This window comes from Phoenix dactylifera, chromosome 11 (assembly GCF_009389715.1).
Source record: "Phoenix dactylifera cultivar Barhee BC4 chromosome 11, palm_55x_up_171113_PBpolish2nd_filt_p, whole genome shotgun sequence".
Taxonomy (NCBI): Eukaryota; Viridiplantae; Streptophyta; class Magnoliopsida; order Arecales; family Arecaceae; genus Phoenix; species Phoenix dactylifera.
In genome coordinates this window covers 17,489,852-17,516,365 of record NC_052402.1, presented here as the reverse complement: position 1 = coordinate 17,516,365, position 26,514 = coordinate 17,489,852, and the positions used below count along the sequence as shown (strand labels likewise).

The following is a 26,514-nucleotide window of genomic DNA, read 5'->3' as shown; positions in this document are numbered from 1 at the left end:
TTACAATTCTATTTCATAACACTTAATTCTCAATTAAGTTTAGACTTATGAAAGTTTTGATCATTGCATATTTCTTTTTAATTACATATTAATTACAATCTTTCAGTTCTTAAAACATATTTTCAGATCTGAGTTTTTGTAATTAATCACATGTAATCAGATTAAATTCATGTTTAAGTCATTATATTTAATGTTCATGCATCACATATACATAACAACATGAATTAATACAAACAACATACATCTTATGTATTTGTTTTTTCACTTTTATTTTCAGATCTGATTTGTTCATTAAAATCAGAGATCATATGAATCATAAATTTTATTTAGATCTAATATAAACAATATTATGATTTCAGATTTATTTATGTTACAAATCTTAACACAAACATGCATCATATGCATTCAAAATTTCAGATCTAGTTAATCATGCATAATCAGCAATTAAATCAATCATAAAAAATACTTTAGATCTAATCTAAGCATGCTCATGATTTCAGATTTAATTACAAGAATTAAAACATAAAAGTTTAAACATGAACCTGGCTCTGATACCACTGAAAGTGAATCCTAGGTTCTTCGGTGTTAAGCATGCGGATTTTTTTTTTTTTTTTAAAACCATGGCTGAACCTGATCGGGTTGCCTACGTACCCCTTCATAAGGGGGATCAAGCCATACGTAGTTCTTTTTAAGTTTTAAAACGCAGCGAAAAAATCGAATCAAACAATTTAATTCATGCATGCTTGCAAGATCAAATCTAGAAATCAGCACCTTAAGAACACATAGGATTATGCCGGAATCGTTTAAACAATTATGCTAAAACTTTCATGCATGATTAACTATCAGATCTGAAACTTAAGAACTCTATTCCGATTAATCTCCGAATATCCATTGAATGGATTCTGGAGATATCTCCGTGAGGAGCCCCAAAAGAGGGTAAAACCTCGGGGAATCAGACCTAGATCTTGACACCATAATAAAAGATTAATGTAGGATTAATACCTTTTATGATGGATGAAACTTGTGGATCTGATCCTCGACTTCGCAGCCACGCACACGAATGGCCTCTACGAGAAGTCCACGCGAAGTTCCTGAAGAGATCCAATCCTGCGGAAGTGCTAGCTTGCGCAGAATTTCTTGAGGCTGAAATTTGATCTTCCAAACATTATCAACTTTTGATCCGCCTTCTTGGAAGAACTTGGAGGAAAGGTTTAAAGGGATTGAAGAGGACTTAGATCTGATCTAAAGACTCTTATCAGGGACCCCTAACACTAATGGCGCGATGGACTTAGAGGAGGAAGAAGTCAGCTAGATTGAATGCAGAATTTTTCCATGCATGAACTAGGGTTCCTCTCTTTTCTTTTCCCTTTTTTCTTCTTCTTTTTCTCTCTTTTTTCCTTGAATTCGACCACCAGATGATGGAGGTCCTTTTAATGTTGCTCTCCTACCTAACTTCATGCCAACCATCCCATATTTGTGGAGGATTTTGTGGGGTTTTGAATTTTGAATTCAAAATTCAAGTTCATGTGCCATTACATGATGAAGCTTGATCTAATCTAAACCATTCATCATGTTGCCACTTCCCTCTTTCAATTTCGAAATTCCCATGCCCCTAATCAGATTAGAGGGTCACGTGGTGATTTTGTGGTGATTAAATTCGAAATTCAACCTTAATTAGAAGTGAGATAAAGATAAGGATGGCATATGTCATGAAGAGAGAGAATTTGATCTTATCCAATTCTTTTCATGAATTTATCTCTCCATTTCGACCCATCTAATGATGAAAGAGGTCCCTGATGTTGCCAAGTGTCCCATGGCACCATTAAATAAATTAAATTAATTTTTAATCATATTAAAAATAAATTTATGGCGCCATGCATGGATATGTGACAAGTGGATTTCAAGATCCGAATAGTTTCAGATCAAACCCATTTAATTTAATTAAATCCTAACAATTAGAATGATTCAATTACCATGGGTTGAACCTAATCCAATTAGGTCAATCCCTAATTAAGCACAAATTTAATCTAATTTAATTTGGTCAACCTAAGTCCTCTTGATTCAGACCTAATCCAATCAGGTCAAAAACCCTGATTGAGCCCAGAATTGAATCTAATTCAATTTGGCTCATCCTTAGTCTAATTACTCAATCCAATTGAGTTCATTAGCAATCTAATTACTAATTAATCCTCCGATAATTACTTTAATTATTTTATAAGATAATTTGCCAATCGAATTGACCAAATTACCCCTGAATGATTCTTAATCATTCATCAGCCTTCTTGATCAATCAGGAATCTTCTATGCGTGTGACCTCATAGGTTCGAACCTAAGCCGGTAGTATAGGAACGACTTCCTACACTAATCGATGTGACCATCTAGCAATAGTACCCGACGTCCGAATAGGCCGAATATATGCGAAGCAAATATTCTGAAACCCTGAACTATGGTTACTGTATAATTCAATCCCTTTGACTCTTAATGCCAGGATGACTTAGAGCTCACTGTCAACCCTATAATTAGTACATCCATTATGTGATTAACTTTAGATATCCCGTGACTCCTCACTGGGATTACCCTGGCCAAGGTTTTGCTAAATTAATCACAAGACATTATTCCTGTTTCCAGGAGGGGTCAATTCCATCTTGACTCACAACTGACTACGCAAGTACTTGACTGCACCCAGTGACCTTCCGTCACTGAATTAGAAATTTAGGTAGTCCGGTACCAAAGTACAGTGAGTTGCTTGCTAGTCACAGGTTGCGGTCTCAGGTCAGAGGGCCAAACTTATACCCATATCCACTCGGAACATCTCTCGACAGTAGAGCGTTCCGGAATTGGTCACGTTCAGTGAAATGTACTCCTACACTTCACCTGTATGGCATACCAGTGTCTCCACACTCCTTGGTTAAGAGGACAACCAACGTATATGTCACACAACGACCTAATCTCGATAATGTTGTCGTCCTAGTAACAACATATCATTTGGTCGCGAACAAGTTTAAGGACTCAAAGATAAATCCTTCTTTATCATAACATAAGTCCTAAGGACTTCATCATATAAGAGTTCATTTGAAGATGAAATGATGAATAATGCCAAATAATACTTTATTAATTTGTCAATTTATTTACAATATTCAATCATCAATATGCTGACGATTGACATTTAGGATACAATTCCCAACAGTCACACCACCATCGAAGTTCACCTTAAGATGGCCAGAGGGTGGGGGAACCCAAGAGAAAAGGACGAACCTCGACGCTGCAACAGTAGAGCGGGGGTCCCAGATGTTCCTAGCCATCCCAAATAAAGTCTCAGCGGTAGCTATGGTGATCTCCGCAGTATGTAGATGAGCTCTATCCACAACCGTCCTCACGAGCTTCCTCCTCCCCTCGAAGAGACGAACATTCCTGTCTGACCAAATGTAGTAGATCAGGTAAGCACAAAAGGTGCCCCGCTCCGCAGAACTCGGTCTCCGAAAGAAATCCCTCAAGAAGCACAGAAAAGCCTCAGCTGACTCCACTGCCCGCTGCATAGGAGAGAAGCACACCTCTAGATCTGAACTGCCCAGTTGTGATCATACCAGCACTAATGCACGGGATCCTATAGTAAACATTTAAAGTTACAGAACAACAAAAAGAGTAAACATTTTTATCTATCAACACTAGTAAATCATATAGATATTGAAATGAAATGCAAGAGAGAACTCACCTAGAAACAGGCATCTGGCCTTGTCGAGAAGTTTTGCTTGCAGCTAAATATATTTCATCTTAGACACCATCTCAAATGAGATTGAAACATACAGCTTTAACAAAAAAAAAAAAAAAAGTTTAGATTTATTAATGGGGCATTGTTACTATTACATATAAACAAGTATGGACAACCGAGAAATATACTGATTAATGAATAGAGGAATTACAGCAATTTTTAACATATATACCTGCCTAGACCTAAGCCATAAATTAAAGTGTTGTCGCCTACCTACTTGCTAGAGGGAACTGATATGCTGAGTTGCATGGGTATGGTACTGATATATGATCTCCAGACCATACAACAGCTCCTCAAATTTAAAAAAAAAAAAAGTTGTTTTATGTCAACCGGCAGACTGCAAATCAATTGGCTCTATGAACAGAGTAGACCTCCACCTTCCCTTCCCCTCAGGAGTACACCTGATAACACTGCCCTTCCCAAGCTTAATTAGGAGAGAACCTGCCATCTGATGCAATGATTTTAAAGGTGAGATGTGTTAGAAATACTATGAACCAACATCAAGTATGCAAATAAATATTGCAGCGGAAATTTGCATACCTAGTAATCTTAAAAATTTGATCCTTCAAGGATTGTTTCACGTGTTCTGAAGTTTGAACCTCCAAAGCTTGATCCGCCAGAGTTTCTATTCAGTGAAGGAACGTACTACAAGAGTAACGTCCACTATTTCCACAGCCTGAATGCCCCAATCAAGAGAGTGAAGGGTTTTAGCATGTTATAATGCACAGCGGAAGTTAGGAATTTTAAAAATTTCTTGATAAAGTTTCTTAACATAAAACCCTTATAAGCCAAGATCACCTTAATGGAAGCAATCAAATAATATAATATAAATGCAGAAATAGAAGAATACCTCTAACGCTAATCCAATATGCAGAATTTCCACTAGGTGCCCAAGTGTTCACCCTCCAACGTTGATCCACACGAAAACTTGATTTAAGTCTTAAGCTCCAAAGACTTTGATCCTTAATGCAGAATTCTTAAAGAACTCTAATGGCTTGCTTTCCTTTCTTTCTATTTTTCTTTAACCTTCTAAAATTACTTCTAATCCTTTTGTCCTAAAGAAGACCACCTTGTCTTGGCTTAGGACACACTAGAAGCAATGCTAGAAAGAAAGAAACTAATATAAGAAAGAAAGAAGAGAAGAGTGGGGTGGAGTTGGAATGATGAAACCCATGGAGTGCTAGCCTATTTATAATAGGTGTAGGGATGCATCTCCAAGGGATGCATCCCATCCACACATCCTTTCATGAAAGGACATCATTTAAGGGCCATATCAAATAAGAGGAGGTGCAGATCAAGTGAAGAGGTGTATCAAATGATATGTCCTTTCATGTGGTGCCATATTTTGACCAAGTCAACATCACATGCTAATCACATGTCCATCATGCCTCACCTCTTGATCTTTCATGATGATGATCCAAGGGCTCCAATGCAAGGCGCCATTTACTTGACCCATTATGTCTTCATCCAATGGTGGGATTAAGATCCAATGGTCAATTATGATAGCCATCCTCTAACCCAATCCAATTGGGTTAAACCAACTCTCCATTATGTCTTCATCCAACGGTAGATCAAGATCTAACGGTCTAGATTGAATGATTTATTAAATCTAATCCAATTAGACTCAAACCAAGCCAATTAGGTGCCAACTCTTGGCTAACCCATATTAGAAGATGATCTAATCAAATTAGATCAATTAAGAATCAGATTCGAATTCAATTCGAATCAAGAGCTAAGGGTTTGCAACACCTGCTAGGATGTCTATCTTGCAAACATGATCTAATCCAATTAGACCCTTAATAAGTTTTCTTGTGTGTGACCCATTGGGTTCCATACTTAGCCAGCAATAGGTGTGAGTGCAAGTTGACCCAACTTGATTAGAACTTTTCTAATCGATTTAAGTCCAAACTGCGCGAACCCAAACTTAACAATTAGAATCCTTTCTAATTGGTGATCGAATTAAACTCTTTAATTCGATCAAACCTATAAGACAAGATTGACGTCTAGCAACGTGTCATGTCTACCCGAAAAATATGGAATTTGGTGGAAATACCAAAAATACCCTTCAGTGGCAAGTTACCATGCAATTCAATCCTTTAATCAAACTGCATCCCAAATATGTATATGAGTATGAATATATGTCAAACTCAATTTCATATTCATATTTTTCTCAATCTTTTAATAATAATTCAAATAATGAAATAGTAGAAACTCTTTCTAATTTTCATTCTGCTTTGATCAAAGGCTTCCTGAATTATCATATGATTAGAATAAATAGGATGCTATCTTCTCTTACTAGAAGTGATTAATTCCTTGTTGACCTACTCATAATCTTCGTACACAATTCACCATATCCAGAAGACCTCGTACATAACTTATTGTCATGAATGAGTGTAAACCAAAATATGGGTTCATGTGCACAAGATACCATGGTGATCTCAGGTCATAGGATCAGTTGCACAACTCCCACTAAGAGAATCATCTTTTGACATGTAAGTAAGACTTCATAAGATTTCTCTTTGTAGGTCAATTCAGTGAACTCATTCCTCTAATGAGCACCCACATCTTTGTATTAGTGTCTCCACACAAATGATTGTGAGATCAATCATCCTCTGCATCGAGCATACATAAGACATGCCAGTCTTTCCGGTAATCATTGATCCCCGACTCAATGTACCAATGACTGGGAATATTTAAGATTAGGATTTTAGGATTTTAAGTCTCACTAGTATGATCTCATCATAGTCTTAAAACCATTGCCCTAATCTAAGGAGTTTATCATAAATATAATCAACAGCATATGATAAAACATAACGCCTTTATTCATATTTAAATGTCATGTACATGATTTGGACAAATCAAAAGAAAAAACCTTTCGCAATACATATTGCGATTGGCTTGTAGGGCATCTACTCTTTCAATCTCCCACTTGCACTAAAGCCAATCGCTCTTATATTTTATCCCCATACAATCGAGGTGGCGATCGAACTGCTGTTGTGGTAGAGCTTTAGTGAACGGGTCTGCTAAGTTGTTCTTTGTGTCTACTCATTCAATGACTATGTCTTGTCTCTCGACGATCTCTCGAACGAGGTGGAAGCGTCTTAGAATGTGCTTGGATTTGTGATGAGATCTTGGTTCCTTTGCTTGAGCAACAGCTCCAGTGTTGTCACAATAAACTGAAACTGGTCCAGCAATCTCAGGAACTACTCCCAACTCAGCGATGAACTTCTTCATCCAGACAGCTTCCTTAGCGGCTTCACTTACAGCGATGTATTCTGCCTCAGTAGTTGAGTCAGCTACAATTTGCTGCTTGGAACTCTTCCAGCTCACTGCACCACCATTTAGGATAAAGACATACCCTGAAGTGGACTTGCTATCATCTGGATCTGATTGAAAACTAGAATCAGAAAATCCTTCTAGTTTCAACTCAGATCCTCCATAAATTAGAAAAATATCTTTAGTCCTTCTTAAGTACTTAAGAATATTTTTCACAGCTATCCAATGATTTTCTCCTGGATCAGCCTGGAATCTGCTTGTTATGCCTAAGGCATAAGCAACATCAGGCCTAGTACATAGCATAGCATACATAATTGATCCTACTGCCGAAGCATAGGGAATAGAATTCATTCTATTCCTCTCTTCAGATGTCTTAGGAGACATCTTCTTAGAGAGACGTATGCCTTGACTCATAGGTAAGTAACCTCTTTTACTTCCTTCCATGCTGAATCTTTTCAGCACACGATCTATGTACTTAGATTGGGACAAGCCTAACATCCTTTTAGATCTATCCCTATAGATCTTTATACCAAGTATATAGGATGCTTCTCCCAAGTCTTTCATGGAAAAGCTTTTTGATAGCCAAGTCTTGACCGATTGTAACATTGGAATATCGTTTTCAATGATTAGTATGTCATCTACATACAATATTAAGAAGACAACGGCACTCCCACTAGTCTTCTTGTACACACATGGTTCATCCACATTTTTGATAAAACCAAACTCTTTGACTGTTGTATCAAAACGGATGTTCTAACTCCTCAATGCTTGCTTTAATCCATAAATGGATCTCTTAAGCTTGCATACTTGATTTGCTCTCCCACTTGAGACAAATCCTTCTGGCTGTGTCATGTAAACCTCTTCCTCAAGATAACCATTAAGGAAGGCGGTTTTGACATCCATCTGCCAAATTTCATAATCATAGTATGCAGCTATTGCAAGCAAAATCCGAATAGATTTAAGCATGGCAACTGGTGAAAAAGTTTCATCATAGTCAATTCCTTGCTTTTGCCTGAAACCTTTTGCCACTAATCTAGCCTTGTAGGTTTCTACTTGGCCATCTGCTCCAATCTTCTTCTTATAGACCCATTTGCAACCTATAGGGTTTACACCTTCTGGTGCATCAACCAAAGTCCATACTTGGTTGGTATACATAGAGTCTATTTCGGATTTCATAGCTTCTAACCATTTGTTAGAGTCATTACTCATGATAGCTTCCGAATAGGTTAGAGGATCATCATTTTCGACGATGTGGGCTTCATCATTCTCAATGATAAACCCATACCTCTTAGGTGCATTTCGCACTCTATCTGACCTTTGGAGAGGAGATGTGTGTTGTGGTTGTACTTCATCAATGGGTACATCTGGTTGAAGAATTTCTTGTGTTTCTATTTGTAGGTCTTGAACTTCATTAAGTTCAATTCTTCTTTCACTGCCCTTTTCTAAGATAAATTCTTTTTCTAAGAAAGTGGCATGCCTACTAACAAATACCTTTTGTTCAGTAGGGTGATAGAAGAGATATCCAATACTTTCTTTGGAATAACCTATAAATGTACATTTATCTGATCTAGCACTTAGCTTATGTCCAAAATTTCTTTTGACATATGCTTGGCAGCCCCATATTTTAAAATATTTAAGATTGGGTTTTCTATCTCTCCATATCTCATATGGAGTACTAGATACAGATTTTGAAGGTATCCTGTTTAGCACATATGTAGCAGTTTCTAAGGCATAACCCCAGAAGGAAATAGGAAGATCTGTAAAGCACATCATGGACCTTACCATATCTAATAGAGTACGATTCCTCTGTTCAGCTACACCATTTAGTTGTGGCGTATACGGAGGTGTCCATTCAGAGAGAATGCCCTTTTCTTTAAGATGATTTAAAAATTCACTAGAAAGGTATTCACCTCCTCGATCAGATCGAAGGATTTTAATACACTTTCCGGTTTGTTTTTCAACCATACTTTGATACTCTTTAAACTTATCAAAGGCTTCGTATTTATATTTCATAAGATACACAAATCCGAACCTTGATAAATCATCAGTGAATGTGATGAAGTAAGAGTATCCACCTCTAGCTGGAGTTGTCATAGGACCACATACATCTGTATGTATAAGTCCTAATAACTCACTTGCCCTTTCTCCATGTCCAGTGAATGGAGACTTAGTCATTTTTCCCATAAGACAAGATTCACAAGTTCCTAATGATTCATAATCATAAGGATCAAAGAACTCTTCTTTGTATAACTTGTTGATTCTTGATTCACTTATGTGACCAAGTCGGCAATGCCAAAGGAGGGTATTATTCACTTCCTCTCTCTTTCTTTTATTGCTTTTATTAATATGAAAGACATTGTCATTAAGTAATAAAACTAGAAGACCATTTTCCATAATGCCATTGCAAAGATGCTTATTAGAAAAATAAATAGAGCAACCATTGCCCTTTCCATTAATTTCAAAACCTTTCTTTAACAACAAAGGAATGGAAATTACATTTCTAATAATTTTGGGCATATAATAACAATCTTCTAATTGTAGGAGCTTTCCCGAAGGCAATTCCAAGTTGTAGGTTCCAACAGCTTCAGCCTGGATGGACTCTCCTCCAGCGCCATACAGCTCGAAGTCACCTTTCTTCAAAATTTTAATTTTCTGTAGTCCATCCAAAGATTTGCAAATGTGAAAACCACAGCCGGTATCCAATACCCATGAATTTGAATTTGAAGAACTTAATGACAAGTTGGCATGTAACATAAACATACCTTTTGATGCAACTCTTGCATCGGTCTTCATACTTGCAAGAAAACTCTTGCAATTCCTTTTCCAGTGGCCAGCTTTGCCGCAATGAAAACAGGTACTTGATCCGGAGTTTTTCTTTCCTTTTTTCTTTTTGATGCTACTCTTGGGGTTCAATCGTTTCTTAGAACCCTTATTTTCCGATTTCCTCATAGAGGTGCTATTTATAAGAAGGAGTGGACCTTTATCCTTCCTAATATGCCCTTCAGCTGTTTTGAGCATATTTAACAGCTCGGGCAGGGAGGTGTTCAGCTTGTTCATGTGAAAGTTCACAACAAACTGAGAGAATGAATCAGGCAGTGATTGCAGGATCAAATCCTGACTGAGCTCACTATCCATAGCAAAACCTAATTGACTTAATCTGGTGATCAAGTCTATAACCATAAGAACATGGTTTTGCACTGGAGTTCCTTCATTCATTCTAGCACGGAACAACTGCTTAGATATCTCATACCTAGCAGTCCTGCTTTGTTCTCCATACAACTCTTTTAAATTGAGAAGTATGGATTGAGTGTCCATGCCTTCATGTTGCCTCTGTAATTCATTGTTCATAGAGGCAAGTATGATACATTTGACAGTCACACTGTCATTTTTCCACATCTTATATGTGGCAACCTCCTCTTCTGTAGCATCATCCCCTAGATCTCCAAGATCAGGAGTTTCAAGTATATAGGAAATTTTCTCCTGAGTGAGTACTATCTTTAAATTCCTCAACCAGTCCACATAGTTTGGTCCGGTCAACTTGTTGGCATCTAAGATGCCTCTTAGTGAAAGTGAAGAAGCCATTTAATAATTCTACATATGCAAGAACAAAACTAATATAAGCAGACCAATCATGATGACATGTTTGCAACTAGATAAGGACTTTAATCTAATTTGTCTCCTACTATTTTTATCGAATATCATAGCCCTCTCCTATGATAAACGTGAAAATATAATTTTTCTTAGTAGGGTTGAGATCCTAATTCATCATAAAAAGCCTTGTGTTTACACAACAAACTCTTATGAGTTCAAAGGTAGGAAACTCTTTCCAATTGCATCTCATGCAATTCTCAACTTTATCTTGTCCTCTTAAAATACTTATTGCCTTGTGTTAGCACAACAAACAATAATATTTTAGTTAAGTCAAACCCTTCATTTCCATATAGTCATATTCGAATAATATTGCCTTTGTGGTTGCACAACAAGGCAATATATATTAAAATATGCCATAAGCATCTTAATGCACCAAGACAGTATAACATCAGTCCCCATTGCAAGTCTTGTGTTAACACAACAAACTAGCATGGATCTTGACATAATAATATCGAGGCATGAAGGAAGGCTATCAATAGTGTTATATCAATATTAAGCTTATCCATAATAGGCAATCAAACAATTGGCCAGGTAAGCAGGTGGGAGGCTCCCCTTACTCAGAGAGTAAGGTCCTAATTAAGTAACCACCTTTAGTGCTTTCCTTAGACACCAATTAGATTAATTGTTCTAGAATGGGTTAGCTCAAAGTTTTTCAACACTATGACTTAATATAATTTTTATTGAGGGCTTACTAGTCTCTAGCACATTCTTTAATTGTAACATACATTTAACATGTCTAAAATAAACGATTATGCATCATGGCTATCTCATAGCATGTATAAATCATAAGCAATTAATTAACATGCTTCAACATATTTTCATATGGAAAATTTCATATCATGATATTTTATTACATAACATATCATATATTAATCATACATTTCAGCATTTCTCTAAGCATATGACATTACTATCTCATAGTAAATTAATAATCATACATCATACATAATTATTTGATTAAACCAATTAAGGATGGCTCTGATACCACTGAAGGGTTTTAGCATGTTATAATGCACAGCGGAAGTTAGGAATTTTAAAAATTTCTTGATAAAGTTTCTTAACATAAAACCCTTATAAGCCAAGATCACCTTAATGGAAGCAATCAAATAATATAATATAAATGCAGAAATAGAAGAATACCTCTAACGCTAATCCAATATGCAGAATTTCCACTAGGTGCCCAAGTGTTCACCCTCCAACGTTGATCCACACGAAAACTTGATTTAAGTCTTAAGCTCCAAAGACTTTGATCCTTAATGCAGAATTCTTAAAGAACTCTAATGGCTTGCTTTCCTTTCTTTCTATTTTTCTTTAACCTTCTAAAATTACTTCTAATCCTTTTGTCCTAAAGAAGACCACCTTGTCTTGGCTTAGGACACACTAGAAGCAATGCTAGAAAGAAAGAAACTAATATAAGAAAGAAAGAAGAGAAGAGTGGGGTGGAGTTGGAATGATGAAACCCATGGAGTGCTAGCCTATTTATAATAGGTGTAGGGATGCATCTCCAAGGGATGCATCCCATCCACACATCCTTTCATGAAAGGACATCATTTAAGGGCCATATCAAATAAGAGGAGGTGCAGATCAAGTGAAGAGGTGTATCAAATGATATGTCCTTTCATGTGGTGCCATATTTTGACCAAGTCAACATCACATGCTAATCACATGTCCATCATGCCTCACCTCTTGATCTTTCATGATGATGATCCAAGGGCTCCAATGCAAGGCGCCATTTACTTGACCCATTATGTCTTCATCCAATGGTGGGATTAAGATCCAATGGTCAATTATGATAGCCATCCTCTAACCCAATCCAATTGGGTTAAACCAACTCTCCATTATGTCTTCATCCAACGGTAGATCAAGATCTAACGGTCTAGATTGAATGATTTATTAAATCTAATCCAATTAGACTCAAACCAAGCCAATTAGGTGCCAACTCTTGGCTAACCCATATTAGAAGATGATCTAATCAAATTAGATCAATTAAGAATCAGATTCGAATTCAATTCGAATCAAGAGCTAAGGGTTTGCAACACCTGCTAGGATGTCTATCTTGCAAACATGATCTAATCCAATTAGACCCTTAATAAGTTTTCTTGTGTGTGACCCATTGGGTTCCATACTTAGCCAGCAATAGGTGTGAGTGCAAGTTGACCCAACTTGATTAGAACTTTTCTAATCGATTTAAGTCCAAACTGCGCGAACCCAAACTTAACAATTAGAATCCTTTCTAATTGGTGATCGAATTAAACTCTTTAATTCGATCAAACCTATAAGACAAGATTGACGTCTAGCAACGTGTCATGTCTACCCGAAAAATATGGAATTTGGTGGAAATACCAAAAATACCCTTCAGTGGCAAGTTACCATGCAATTCAATCCTTTAATCAAACTGCATCCCAAATATGTATATGAGTATGAATATATGTCAAACTCAATTTCATATTCATATTTTTCTCAATCTTTTAATAATAATTCAAATAATGAAATAGTAGAAACTCTTTCTAATTTTCATTCTGCTTTGATCAAAGGCTTCCTGAATTATCATATGATTAGAATAAATAGGATGCTATCTTCTCTTACTAGAAGTGATTAATTCCTTGTTGACCTACTCATAATCTTCGTACACAATTCACCATATCCAGAAGACCTCGTACATAACTTATTGTCATGAATGAGTGTAAACCAAAATATGGGTTCATGTGCACAAGATACCATGGTGATCTCAGGTCATAGGATCAGTTGCACAACTCCCACTAAGAGAATCATCTTTTGACATGTAAGTAAGACTTCATAAGATTTCTCTTTGTAGGTCAATTCAGTGAACTCATTCCTCTAATGAGCACCCACATCTTTGTATTAGTGTCTCCACACAAATGATTGTGAGATCAATCATCCTCTGCATCGAGCATACATAAGACATGCCAGTCTTTCCGGTAATCATTGATCCCCGACTCAATGTACCAATGACTGGGAATATTTAAGATTAGGATTTTAGGATTTTAAGTCTCACTAGTATGATCTCATCATAGTCTTAAAACCATTGCCCTAATCTAAGGAGTTTATCATAAATATAATCAACAGCATATGATAAAACATAACGCCTTTATTCATATTTAAATGTCATGTACATGATTTGGACAAATCAAAAGAAAAAACCTTTCGCAATACATATTGCGATTGGCTTGTAGGGCATCTACTCTTTCAGAGAGAACATAAAAATATGCAAGAGGAGAGATTTTCTTCATGTGCCTTCAACTAGGGAAAAGGGGGGGCTTTATATAGGCCCCCCAAAAATATAACTGACAGCCGGATTAAATCCGGCCATCAATGGCCATTTGCTGGGCCATTTTCAACTTCATTCATGCACCAGCTACCCTATAAAAATTAGATATGCAACGGTCTCTCGAAGAAAAGAGAAGACACATAAAAGTTTAAAAGGATATGGATAAATGAACTGCATGCCAGATGGAGCAATGTACAAAAAAATGCACAATAGAGGAGAGAGAGAGGGAGAGAGGAGAGGGAAGAAAACCATAGACATGCAATGGTCCGGCTACACTGCTTTATTATTATAAACTAACGAGGGCAATATGCGAAGTCTCGTGTGAGCGTATATTTAATGCCACATCGGTTTGAGAAAATCTTGAGTATTTATACAGGACTAAGAAAATCTAAAAATACTTTTTGATTAGCCTTTTTAAATGAGGTTCAACCATTAGATCAGATCATCCAAACAATCTATTCTCACATGCCAGTTGATTATACCCATGGTTTAACTTTTTAGAAGCTAATAATATACCCCTTGAGATTAATCAAGTCCTTAGTTTATCTCGCCATGGTTGAACCTCCAACGTGATGGTGACTTGGTGAAGTAGGCAAAAAGCATGGGCCTGGGCAAAACATTAAAGCTCTATTTGGGGGAGCTGTTGGCAGTTGAGCTTTTGGAAGTAGAGCTTTCTGAAGTAGAATTTTTATAACACTTTAATATGTGTTTGATAAACAAACTGAGAAAATACTTTTGTGAGATAAGATGACCATAAAGGATATTACTAGTATTATACAACAGAGTATAATAAAATATAATATATATTAATACATAAATATATGATATAGTATACTATTAATGTAATGTAATATAATATTACTATAATATAGTACTATAACATTGTATACTATAAAATAATTTAATATAATATAAAATTATTTAACATAACATATCAATATATTATGTTATAATGTAATATAATACAATAATAAATGTATAAAATATTATAATTATTAGTGTAAATTAATTTTTCACCCTATGACCATTTATCTCTCTAACAAATTTTCTAGCTTGGTGATAAAAATAGTTAAATAATTACTAATATTTTTATTTATTTATTTATTTAGATCAGATTATTTGCCACTAGCTGATTATTTATTTAGTTATTTATTTATTATTTTATTTTATTGAAATATATTTATTTATTATCTTATTTATTTATTTATTCATTCATTTAACTACATATTTATTTATTTATTTCTTTTCTTTTCTTTTCTTTTCTTTTTCTCTCCTTTTCTTTTTTTCTTCTCTTTTTTCTTTCCTTCTCTTCTATTTCTTTCCTTTTCTTATTTTTTTCTTTTCTTTTTCTTTTCTTTTTTCTTCTCTTCTTCTCCTTCCTTCCTTTCTCCCCTTCTTATCCTTTCTTCTCCTCCCATGAGGCCGACGACACCGGAAGGGGGCCGAGCCGCGGCGGCCACAGGAGGGGGCCGCCATGGGGGTTTTGTTGTGGCTCGCCTCTCCAGTCTCGCGGTTGGGACGCCGCGCTCCCGCGGCTGGCGGAGGCCCGGCCACCCCACGGTCGAGCCCGAGCACTCCACGGGCCAGCCGAGCGCCACAGGGGACGTCGCGACGACCTGCAGAGGGATCGCCGGCCATGGGTGGTGGCCTGCGTGGTGGCTACCACTGTGAGCAGCCACGGACTGCCTCCCAAAACAAAAGCAAAAAAAAAAAAAAAAAAACAACGGAGGCAACGACGCTAAGAGGAAGAAGAAGATAGAGAGGGAGAGGGAGGGGGATGGGTGAGAGAGGAAGAGGCGGCGGGATGGAAGGTTTTGGAAGGAAAAAGGAGCTTTTAAATGGGGGTATTTTGGTTAAAAAAACAGCTTCTCGACAAAGCTCAAAGCAGCTTTTTCGTAAAGCGCCAAAATGGAGCTTCTCCCAAAAAGCTGTTTTTAGCTTTCTGAAAAAGCTAAAATAGCTTTTTGAAATTTTTATCAAACACCTTTTTTTTTCAATCTAAAAGTGCTTTTTCGCCCTCCAAAAACTTCCCCAAACAAAGCCTAAGGCCCAAATGTATATGTGTGTGTGTATATATATGTATATGTACGGACTCACAAGATGTATCAAAATCTTAGCAACATTCATCAAATCCCCATCAACAAGACCCTTGCCAAGATTCACTAAATCATTTTAGTGGATACCGACGAGGATTTCGTTGCTCATCATGATAGCATTTTAAGAAAACTATCATTTTAGTGGATATTGATAAGGATTTCGTTGATCATAATGCTCATGATAGGATTCTCAAAAAGATTCTCAAGATTTGGATGATGTTGTTGATTCGCATGAATAATTTTTGACATACCACAAGATCTCCTGCCAAACTACCAAACGAAAGATCATCTCTTTTTTTAAAAAAATATTTTTTCTTTTTTCCATTTTTTTTATTATGATGACGCTTGGGTGGTCCCGCTGGATCCGAAAGAAACCGGACAAGCCCAATCCAACTGGACACACGGGGAGATCTCATTGGATACGGTGGATCCAAATCCCCCCAAGTGGTCGCCACGTTTGATAGATCTCGACCGAGTTCCGATAGCGTCCCCCTTTCGTCTCTTTAAATTTTAGAAGGAACAGCCTCTTGCTTCGCTCTTTGCTCCTCTCAGTCAAGTCAACTTAGGGATCTTGCCTGGCCGTAGTTCGGCTTCGACCTCCAAGGTATGTGTTTCCTTGTCCAGGGTTTCACTGGGATCCTCCCGTAGAATTCGTTTTGCCAAATTGAAGATGAGTTTAGAGCTTTTATTTCTCCACTTTGGCTCCTGAGTAGGGTTTCTAAGTTTCTTGCCCAAATGACCATTGTTCTACTCTTTTTTTTTTGGTAATTTATGATGTTTTATGGTGAAAAAAGGAAATCTTTGCCGACTAGAATTAATTAATCATAGTTATAATTAGTGTATTTGTTATGCTTGCACCCTTTTTCAGTAAAAAAAAAAAAAAGCTTACTTTTTTTGCATTGAAGTACTAAACAAGCTAAGGTTTCTGATTTCGAGTAGTTGTTTTTGTACTGAGGAGTATTGACAGGAAGGTGGGAGGAGTAATTAATAACACAGCTTTGCTATTTCTTCCCATCTCTTAATTATCAACAGAATGGAATTTTTTTGGATAGAAAAAGTGGTCCGGTAGTGCCAAAAATTGCAGACTGGTACTGCTAAGGTGTTGAGGCTTTCATTTGTTTCCCATTCATTTTAAGGACTCGTTTGGTTTGCGGAAAGAATTTTTCTTTACTGTAATTTTTTTTTTTTTTGGGGGGGGGGAGGGGGAGGGGGAAGCTGATGCCTAAATATATGATGCCCGAGAAATAATTGTTGCATGCTTGGTTGACCATGGGAAGTGGCATATTTCAGAATGGCTTATATTTGGTTGAGCATCTATTTTTATGAGAAAGTTATGTAAACTACTTGTTATACCTTTAATCAAGGGAAATATCTTATCCTATTTTATCTAAAAATTTAAGGGTATATTTGGAAAAAATTATGCCAATTCCCAGTTGGTAGGAATTAGACTTTTTCATGTCCCGCATGGGTTTTTCTATCCCATGAAATATGAAATCTTATTCTCATGGGAATGGGAATGCTACTTTTCCATCTTTCTCTTTTGAAAACTCTTGCCAAGCATGAGCTATTTCTTCATTTTCCCGTGAACCACACTTTTCCCCCACCTCTTCCTACGAACCAAACGAGTCCTAAATTTTACATTTTGCACTGGACTAGAATATAGAGGTGTCATGAGTCTTCGAGGCTTCTACATGTTATGTCAAATGCTTGTTTTGTACATGTCAATCAAGGTTCTTTGAGATTGTGGTTCTATAAGCATTTGACGGCGAGTCCATAAATTGGGACTGCAGATTTCATTGTTCATCATATTTGCTAAAGACTGTTTTATTGTCATTGTTCCAAAACTTTTAATTTTAACATATGAGCCTGGTGGACTAAGTTTAGCAGGATGAGTACAATTTTGGTCAAATTGATTCTAGAAATTCTTTTTGTTAGAATTCCAGCCTCATCTTTTAAGTTCCATTTTTTAGCAGTTCTATGGTACTATTGCATCACCTGCTGTTCTTTTTTCAACTTTGCCAACCTGTCCCCTTTATGAGACTAAAAGTCCAGCTCTGAATCAACTGAACGATTTGCCTTTTGGATGTGGATTGGAGATTGATGGAAGCTGCAGAAAGACCTTCTTCTGGTTACACCCTTGGGCCACCATGGTTATTTAAAGGCAGGCAAGCCCTTTGCCACTTTCCATTCTGGCTTACTTGGAGGGGAAAAAAATTCATCTATTTAACCAATATATATGAATGAGTTATTTACAAGCTATATTTGCATGCATTTCCTTTTTAGTGCTCTATACCAACTTCATCTCGTGAAAGCAGAAACTGCTCGGGCTTTCATTCCAAAGGAGTTAAGACTAGTTGAAGCGTTTGGGTACTTTCTGATCTGTGGAAACATTTTTCTTGTTCATTAGTGGGAATCATGATTGGACAAGGCTCTCCACCAAACAGTAAAATTAGTTATCTATGTAATTAAGATGAGCTTCGGCTTCACAGGTATACCCTTGGTGGTCTCTTCCTTGCTCACTATGATGACAGCCCAGCTGGAAGGTTTGATGAGGTTTGACATATTGACTTTCAGTTAAAAATTTGTTCATACCCAAGAACTTGGAAAGCTAATCATAAATTGCTTATTCAAGGGCATTTTTAATCAGATGCTAAATAACAGCAGAGTTAGACCAAGTTATAGAAATTCTGACATGGATGCATTTTAGTGTATTTATGCTCTTACAACCTGTAATTGATCATTGCTAATCTACTTGAGTACGTACATTCTCAGCTCGTGGTGATTGCTGGCATCGTATGGAACCCACCGACTTCATGCGCGTAATGGTTCTATACCCTGTAGCTGGTATAATAGGGAACATAAGATTACATTCATATATCATAGCTGTTGTTCCTTATTTGTAATCATAGTGTTCACTGTGATATCTCTCTTTTGTTTGATTTAATTCATTCATAGATGGGCTGCTAGAGTACTTGTGAATAGTTATGAGGCTTGCGGGCATGGCCGAAAGGTATGATAGAGCATTTCTATGTAGTGTCATTTTTCTTTGTTCTATTCTGCCATTATTTACTTGACACAACTTACATTTTTATAGGAAATAGGGCTTCCAAGCCATGTTGCGGTATTCTCAAAGGTACTCTAAATTAAATGATCCAGTTTTCTAGACTTATGATACATAGCACAAAGAAAGGACTGGGATCTTTTTTTTCTCTATTTGTTAAAATACATGCATACTCAGTTCCATTATTGTGTGGAGAACATTGTATATACCATGCAGTTCTTACGGGTTGTCAGGAGCTTATTATTCATCCAACAATTCTGTGTTTTTTTTTTTGTTTTTTTGTTTTTTTTTTTTTGATTTGGTAATCTGTGCTTCATGTGTGGACACAGATAACAAAATAACAAATATATCAAATATGGTAGAAGCATATATAGTCCATTTTCTGCAATCTTTGTCCATTTTCTTATGCAAGTAAATCATTGAGCAGCAGAACTTAGTGTTAAAAGATATCTACAAGTGTCTTACAGGTTGATGCACTTAGCAGTCTGATGTTATTCATCTTCTTTGAGACAGAGAAAAATGGAAATAATGGAGAAATCATCAAGCAGACAGAGCAGTTTCCTAAACATGATTGGCATGAGTTCTGCTTACTGCAAGTCAAAGGAGCATGGTGAGATCCAAGTATCAGAAATTAAGGGCTCTTCCCAAATGTCCATATGTAACATCAATTTGCCGTTTGTTGGTGAGTGAACTGTTTAGATCCATTGAAATATATTTTGTGAATGATCTATTATGTGCCAATCAGTTGCTTTCTCCTTATTGTATAATCTACTATAACATGACTGTCAGATAATCTGGATCAATATTTTTACAGCAGTTTTACTGTCTGATCGTAGCTGTTTAACAACTACTTTTTCAACTTCATGAATGAGTTTGAATTAATATGGAATATTTTCCTCATAGAAACAGGTGAAATACAAAATTTCTAACACCATTCTCAAGTAAAAGAGACAGGGCTTGTGGATTATAGTCATGAAAGTTATATGCTAGCCACTTCAGGGGGAATATATATTTGGTCAATATTCTTATCTTTTGCCATTTGTTAAAAATTACTATCCTTTTTAAATTAGTTCATTTTGTTTCACTGTTCTCGGTACTTACTAGACTAATTAGTAGATTCTATCTTGCTTTAGTCAATTTGACCACATTGTGATTTTGTGACAAGGTTTTCAGATGATCATGTTTAGTTTTAGGAAATGTTTTCCAAGCAGGTGACAGACTCTATGGCTGAGTGTCTGATATGCCTCTGTTTTATTTATTTTTTTTTCTTGATAATGTTGACTGCTATTTGCAAGTTTTGTTTTTTTTCCTTTTTCAAATGTTGTTGAGGCACAAGAATACACAACTAATGATATAGTGTAGGGCCTGATGAAACAAGAGTACAAAGTATTGGAAAATGCTTTGTGCTTTGATGAATAACTTCTTAAGGAATATAGAGGTTAAAGATTGGTCCTGTAGTTTGTTGAACTGGATTAATTTTAACATTTAATATATAATGAATCAGTAATTGTGATAAATTACTTAATCTAGGAATGTGATATTTGTAATCACGAGATAAACCTGCTTTCTAGTTTCAATGCTGAAAGAAGTCTTGGAAACTGGAGACTAGGTATTTCTTTTGGGTGGGGAGGGGGGGGGGGGGATGCGGGGCGGATATGAGTTATAAAGCCAGAATGAAATCCCTTGTTTGTTTGAAGATATTAAATTCTTTCAATTAGTCCAGCAATTTGATTACATTTCTTAATTTCTAAGTCGATACCTTGTTTGTTTGAAGAAATGCTAATGTAGGGTCTATTTTGCTGCAAAAGGAAAACTTAGGGTAATTGTAATCTAAAGCAATGATTTTTTTTTTCTAAATTAATGTCAGAAGAACATATATTTCTTGTTCTGATTTATTACTGTTCTCTTTCTCCTGGTCATGAGCTTGGTGATGGCAGTGCCGAAATCTAAAACAAATGAGAAATGTATGGGTCCTATGATCAGAATGTCACTTCCGAGCTTTAGGTCAGTGTCTTACAAATACTGAGTTCAGCTTTCCTGCCATGTTTTGACTTGAGAATGACTTCTATATTATGGAATTTCAGTGGCCAAACCGAACACAACCCCCAGCTTCTTAAGTACTCCTGCCAGATTGAATGCAGGTCTGCATTAACTGTGATATGACTTATCTTTATCAAGGTTAATGAGTACATTACATTTCTTTACCTCTATGCTGATGCTAAGACATGATACTTTTCTGTTACAGCAGTTGCTTGTTTTGTGGAAGAGAAAAAATGTAGCTTGTCTAGATAAATTATCCTATTAAAGTAAGATATCAATTTGTTCATCTTTCAGATTAAACTTTGAAGTAGCAAGTCCAACCAGTTAGGCGATTCATCTGATAAGAAATAATTCTTACTGTGATATGGATGTGAACCTTTTTTGCAGTCAGTCTATAATTCAAGTACGAAAGAAGTGGATGATTTATCCATGCAATCTCCCATATAGAGAAACAAGTCTAAATTTTGGGGACCTTTTTGCAGAATTACTGATTCATGCAGGGTTTAAAACTGTGACTTCAGAGCATGTTTAGAGCATCCTTAAACTGGACATTTTCAGCTCCTTTTTGTCATCATGCCTGAAACAGGCTTATGTTGGGAAAATGGTAATCTAGGCTTAAAAAATAGAAGGAACAGAAAGGTTAAAACACATTTTTAAATCTATAAAACATGGAAAATATATGTGCAGTCTTTCAACATATGGTGAAAAATCTGTCAATTATGACTCAAGGTGCATCAATTCTTTCATGGAATTGTCTTTTTTTTTCCTGAAAGAAAAGGACGGAATTGGAGCACCCACCTGGATTTCAACTCTTTCATGAAGTAGTGAAATAGATACAAGAAAGTTAGTGGCTAATAGTCTGAAGGTGTAATGCTAATACTTGTAACTATCAAATTGATGAAGTTGGCGTAGGTATAAGTAGATTCTTATGTTCTGGATGTAGTTTATGTAACTTCAGTAGAAATCTCGTGTTTTCAATTTGATGAGACACCTGTGTTGTAATGTGAAAAAATCAGTGCATTGTTTCATATGAAATTTTAAACCGTGTATTCCTTCGAGTTATGGGGATATGATTGTCACTTGTTCAACCTTTCTTAAACAACTGGCTGTTGTAGAGTTTGTTTTTGTATGAACTAGCTTTTTGATCTTTTTCTTGCATTCAGGCCATGAGACATTTTCTTTCAAATCAATCAACAAGCTCTGTATATTTTGAAATTTCTGTTGGTTATGGATTTCCTATGAGTCTGTGACCTGTGGAGGCCCACCAAAGCATGTTAGAATTATCCTTGTTCCTCCTCAGCAGGCTCTAGCTCATAATGGAATATACTGTGCAGGGTGCGAGTGGTGGAGACTGCTAAAATATCAAGGCCAAAGACTATTGACGCTGATGATGACCATAACACCAATATTAGCAATCAAGGTTCCAAATGTTTTGCTGAAGATGAAGCACGGAACCGAAGCATTTCGGTGTTGCTATCAAGACCCATCATGGCTTTGGAGTTCAACTTTCTAAAGATGCAGGTTGAAGCTCCCACTGTCGTGGTTCCTCACTGTAAGAAGAATCAACTGGAAGAATCAAGATCTCACTAAATCAATATTCAGAGCATTTTATTTTACAAAATGTCTTTAATTGTTCGTCTTTGCCATTTGTTTGTGTGGTGATATTTTTTCACTAAAGTGGAAATTCATTAGATGCATAAAATAGCCGATGATATAACATGCTTTGGCTATGACTATTGTTGACTCTGGTGGTGTTTTGCTAATAGTAAGTAATTTTAACACTCAGGTATTCCACAAGGTCCTTGTTTGATTAGTATGGCTTCTGATACTTGATACTCTTAGTCCATTGAACTTTACCATTGGTATTAAAACCCTTTTTTAGACGTCATGGGTTTCCTTCTCATTTTTCCTTCAAGACATGCGAATGTACCTCTTCTTGGAAGTATTTTTTGCATGCGAATGTACCTCTTCTTGGAAGTATTTTTCCTTCAAGACATGCGAATGTACCTTTTCTTGGAAAAGTAATGGAAAAGTATTCGTTACAAAGAGTCCGTATAAATAGTTCCTTCAACCATTTGATGGGATCATCCAAACCATCTACTCTCACATGCCTATCAGTATACTGTTTTTTAAGTTGTCTACAATAAAGTCCAAAGAAAGGAAACGGTCTTGTGCACAAACTTATTCCCAACATATCCTATCCTGTTCCCTTTCCTCAATATGAAATAGATACTTGTAATTATATATTGTTCTTTTAAAAGTTTGTCCTTGAGTTTGGATATCTTATTTGAGAGGACTTCTGATGCCCATGGTTTTTAAGTTTCTACAAGCTAATAACATACCCATGGGATGAAAGTCTTGAAAAAAGCTCTACTATGCCAAACTAGATAAAACAATTTAGATGTCAGTATTTCGGCCACTACAGTGAGAGCTATCTATCATATGCATTGGTTGTAATACTTACTGATTAACAAATCAATCGTATGATTACCGACGAAACCTAATAATATGCTGGTGAAGATAAGCCCGAAGCATTTACAAATTGAAGTTGCCAAGCCCCAAGAGTGCTTTCTCATTATATTTTTCAAAGCTTCTTATAAGATAAACCACGAGAAAATCACATTTTTAATATCCCACATGCCTCTCATTTCAAAGGAAGCCCGCATACAAACGCTCAAACCATAGGCAGCACCACCTCTTTATCTAAACCTGATTCACAATCCTTCTGTGAAGGCCACTCCAGTGGGCTGCAGCCAAGTCCCTCCCTGAATCAACCCTGCCACAGTAAAATCCTTAGCGACATTAGGGTCGGTTATCACATGGTAGCCAGTCCAGTTCACACGCCCACTAGTCCCAGCGCCTGGGCCAATATTGGCATACTCTCCATAGTACAAGGTGTCCAGTGCAAAGTCCCCACTCCATTCCATCCATCCCTTGGGATCCACATGATCATCAATGTAGGATTGCATGAACACTGTCCTCGAGTACTCCTTCCATGGCCGGCCGAGGTACGTCGGTATCGACCCCTTGACCGGCTTGAGGTCATCGCTTGGCACCACCTTGCAGCTTTGGATTGAAGTCCCTGTGTTTTGGTTCGGGTCGACCCGGCCTTGAGCCGTCACAAGGTTCTGTTGGTGGCTCATCGGCTTGCGGGCAATAAGGTTGCAATTTTGGAAGACCACTGCTGCATTGCCGAAGATGAAGTCGACGGTGCCTGAAATTACAGAGTCTCGATAGAATTGACGGAGGGAGTGGGCATAGAGTGTATCTTGGTAGCCATCGAGACGGCAACGATTTATGGCCGATCGATCAGCACCGACTCGCAGTGCCACTGCCTGGTGCTTCTCGGGTCCTGCCGTGTTCTCAATGCAGATGTCTTGTAGTATGAATCCTTCCCCCACGGCAGCTGCATTCCATTTAAAATGTCTTAGGGTTGGACTAGTAATTAACTTCTAGCAACATATATCCAAATTTCAGTGTATGCATGCCGCATAGATATTGCAGAAATCATGAAGTTTCTTTTCTCAGTGACAGAAATGATGGCAATTGAAAGCCATTTTTGTCTAGTAGCAAAAGGTGATGATTTGTCTGAAAAAATAGGATACTAGGACTTCTTGCTTCTGCTTTGAGAAGAATTTTCTAATTACAGAGCCTATACTGGAAGCATCCAACAAGATGAGTTTTTAACTAAATAATATTAATTTCATGTCAAAATTGCTACTAAATTTCAACATATTCCGGGCAAGAAATCAGCCAACATTTCCGTAGGTCTCCCTGCTATCATAAGAAAATATCAATCCTTAAATATAACAAAAAAATCCAACCAAGATAAATATTGCAAGAAAAGAAAAACAAAACGAGTTATAATGCTATATAATTAATTTCTCAAAATAAGCCAGAAATCTTGGTTGCTGATAAGTTAAAAGCACACCAACCAAATGTTGCTGAGTTGAAAGTCGTCGACCCATCCACAACATTGAGACTGCCAGTTATAACGGTCGAATTCATACCGTCGCCAACGATCATAACATTAGTCTTCTTCTTTCCGACGACCACATTCTCTTTATACGTTCCCTCCTTCACATAAATCACATACCGCACCTTCCCCTTGTCGGGGGCAGAATCCACCGCCTCCTGCACCGTCTTATAGTCCCCACTCCCCTCCGCCGCCACCGTCACGTTCGCCGCAATCCCGTCCGACGAAGAAGATTCTAGAAGCTTCCGATCCTTGACCGTCAGCCATGACGGAAACCTTCTAACACGTTCGATTGCATCACCGTCAGACGGGGAAACGGCGCTTAGAACGGCGAGGGAGGCGCTAGCCAACGCCGTTAGGGATTCTAAATGGGCCTCCATTAGTGGGCCGATAGGCCTAGTAAGCCCGTCTGAGCACGTGACGTGGTTGGTCAGCGCGGCGCTTAGCCACGTGCGAGCTTCGGTGTAGGCCTCGGCGGAGATGGCGGAGGCCGAGTCGCGGAGGAGGTCACGTGAGAGATCCATCAGATGGATGCAGTCAGCGAGGGCAGACCGTTGGATGGAGCCGGTTCCATCGATCGGACGGTGGAAATTGTCGGCGACGGTGAGGAAGGAGTCGATTTGGAGGAGAGATTGGTGGAGGATGGTTTGGAGGACTTGGACCGGGTCCGGTTTGGACCGGCGGCCGAGGGCGGAGAGGGCCGTGGAGATAACGGCGTTGCATGGGGCCGGGCTCGGGGAGTTGGCGCAGAGATGGGAGGGGTTGGGGGTGGTGGTGTTGGTGTTGAGTTGGACGGTGATGAGGGTGGCGGTGCAAATGAGGGAAGCTAAGGAGAGCGTGAATAATAGGGCGTTGCAACGATGGGTGCTCTTCCTGCAGGTGGCAGGAGAAGAAAGGAGGGGTTCATGGCTTTGTTCCATGGTTGTACTACCATGGAGAGGTTTATGCTTCCCATGAGCTTACTTTATAGGAAGGTTGGGGTGGAAAGAGAGAGAGAGATAGAGAGAGAGTTACAGTCAGAAAAGCTAAAAAAGCCTACGGTCAATAAAAGCTGCCGAGTGCTCTCATAAAGCTGCCGTTGCAACTCAACCACCCGCGTGGCAGCCCGCTGCCCTTCTTTCATCAGAGAATATTTGATGCAGATAGAAAATTTTTTATACCCTTTTCACTGGCACGGACAAATCCGCATGATACATCGTTCCAACACCATCTCAGTATCAAAGTACCAGTAACGTTCCCAACGGACAAACCAGATAGGGGGCATCCGGTCTTTGTATTTAATAGATGCCCACGCGTTTTGAATATGAATCATTCTGTTGAAAACAAAACGTCGTTCCAACTGTACTACCACTCAGT

The 26,514-nt window shown here is 37.6% G+C and overlaps 2 protein-coding genes across 5 annotated transcripts; one reads left to right on the top strand and one right to left on the bottom strand.

Moving 5' to 3' along the window:
- The first annotated feature begins 16,546 nt into the window (after positions 1-16,546).
- LOC103721433 (protein NEOXANTHIN-DEFICIENT 1) lies at positions 16,547-22,979 on the top strand. Of its 4 annotated transcripts, none has more exons than XM_008811635.4 (11): positions 16,547-16,685; positions 18,178-18,246; positions 18,365-18,448; positions 18,571-18,634; positions 18,854-18,900; positions 19,037-19,091; positions 19,176-19,214; positions 19,656-19,824; positions 21,080-21,146; positions 21,227-21,283; positions 22,517-22,979. In XM_008811635.4, exons 2-11 carry the CDS (start codon positions 18,182-18,184, stop codon positions 22,770-22,772), a joined length of 903 nt encoding a protein of 300 aa, XP_008809857.1. In that variant the 5' UTR covers positions 16,547-16,685; positions 18,178-18,181; the 3' UTR covers positions 22,773-22,979. The 4 variants fall into 4 exon arrangements, with proteins under 4 accessions (XP_008809857.1, XP_008809855.1, XP_008809856.1 ...); XM_008811633.4 differs by having other exon boundaries at positions 16,581-16,685; positions 18,055-18,246; XM_008811634.4 differs by having other exon boundaries at positions 16,584-16,685; positions 18,052-18,246.
- Positions 22,980-23,724: 745 nt separating this feature from the next.
- Positions 23,725-26,104, bottom strand: LOC103721432 (pectinesterase-like). Its single transcript, XM_008811632.4, has 2 exons — positions 25,118-26,104; positions 23,725-24,588 (listed from the first exon to the last, which is right to left on the bottom strand). The coding sequence occupies exons 1-2, from the start codon at positions 26,076-26,078 to the stop codon at positions 23,897-23,899; spliced, it is 1,653 nt and encodes a 550-aa protein (XP_008809854.2). The 5' UTR covers positions 26,079-26,104; the 3' UTR covers positions 23,725-23,896.
- Positions 26,105-26,514: the final 410 nt, after the last annotated feature.

What these genes read in the sequence shown, in the direction of transcription:
- LOC103721433 (XM_008811635.4), top strand. Translation starts at nt 18,182, where the DNA reads ATGGAAGCTGCAGAAAGACCTTCTTCTGGTTACACCCTTGGGCCACCA. An exon ending in CAGCTGGAAGGTTTGATGAG is followed by an intron (nt 18,635 to 18,853) that starts GTTTGACATATT and finishes GTACATTCTCAG; the next exon opens with CTCGTGGTGATTGCTGGCAT. An exon ending in ATGTTGCGGTATTCTCAAAG is followed by an intron (nt 19,215 to 19,655) that starts GTACTCTAAATT and finishes TCTTTGAGACAG; the next exon opens with AGAAAAATGGAAATAATGGA.
- LOC103721432 (XM_008811632.4), bottom strand. Translation starts at nt 26,078, where the DNA reads ATGGAACAAAGCCATGAACCCCTCCTTTCTTCTCCTGCCACCTGCAGG. An exon ending in TTTCAACTCAGCAACATTTG is followed by an intron (nt 24,589 to 25,117) that starts GTTGGTGTGCTT and finishes AATGGAATGCAG; the next exon opens with CTGCCGTGGGGGAAGGATTC.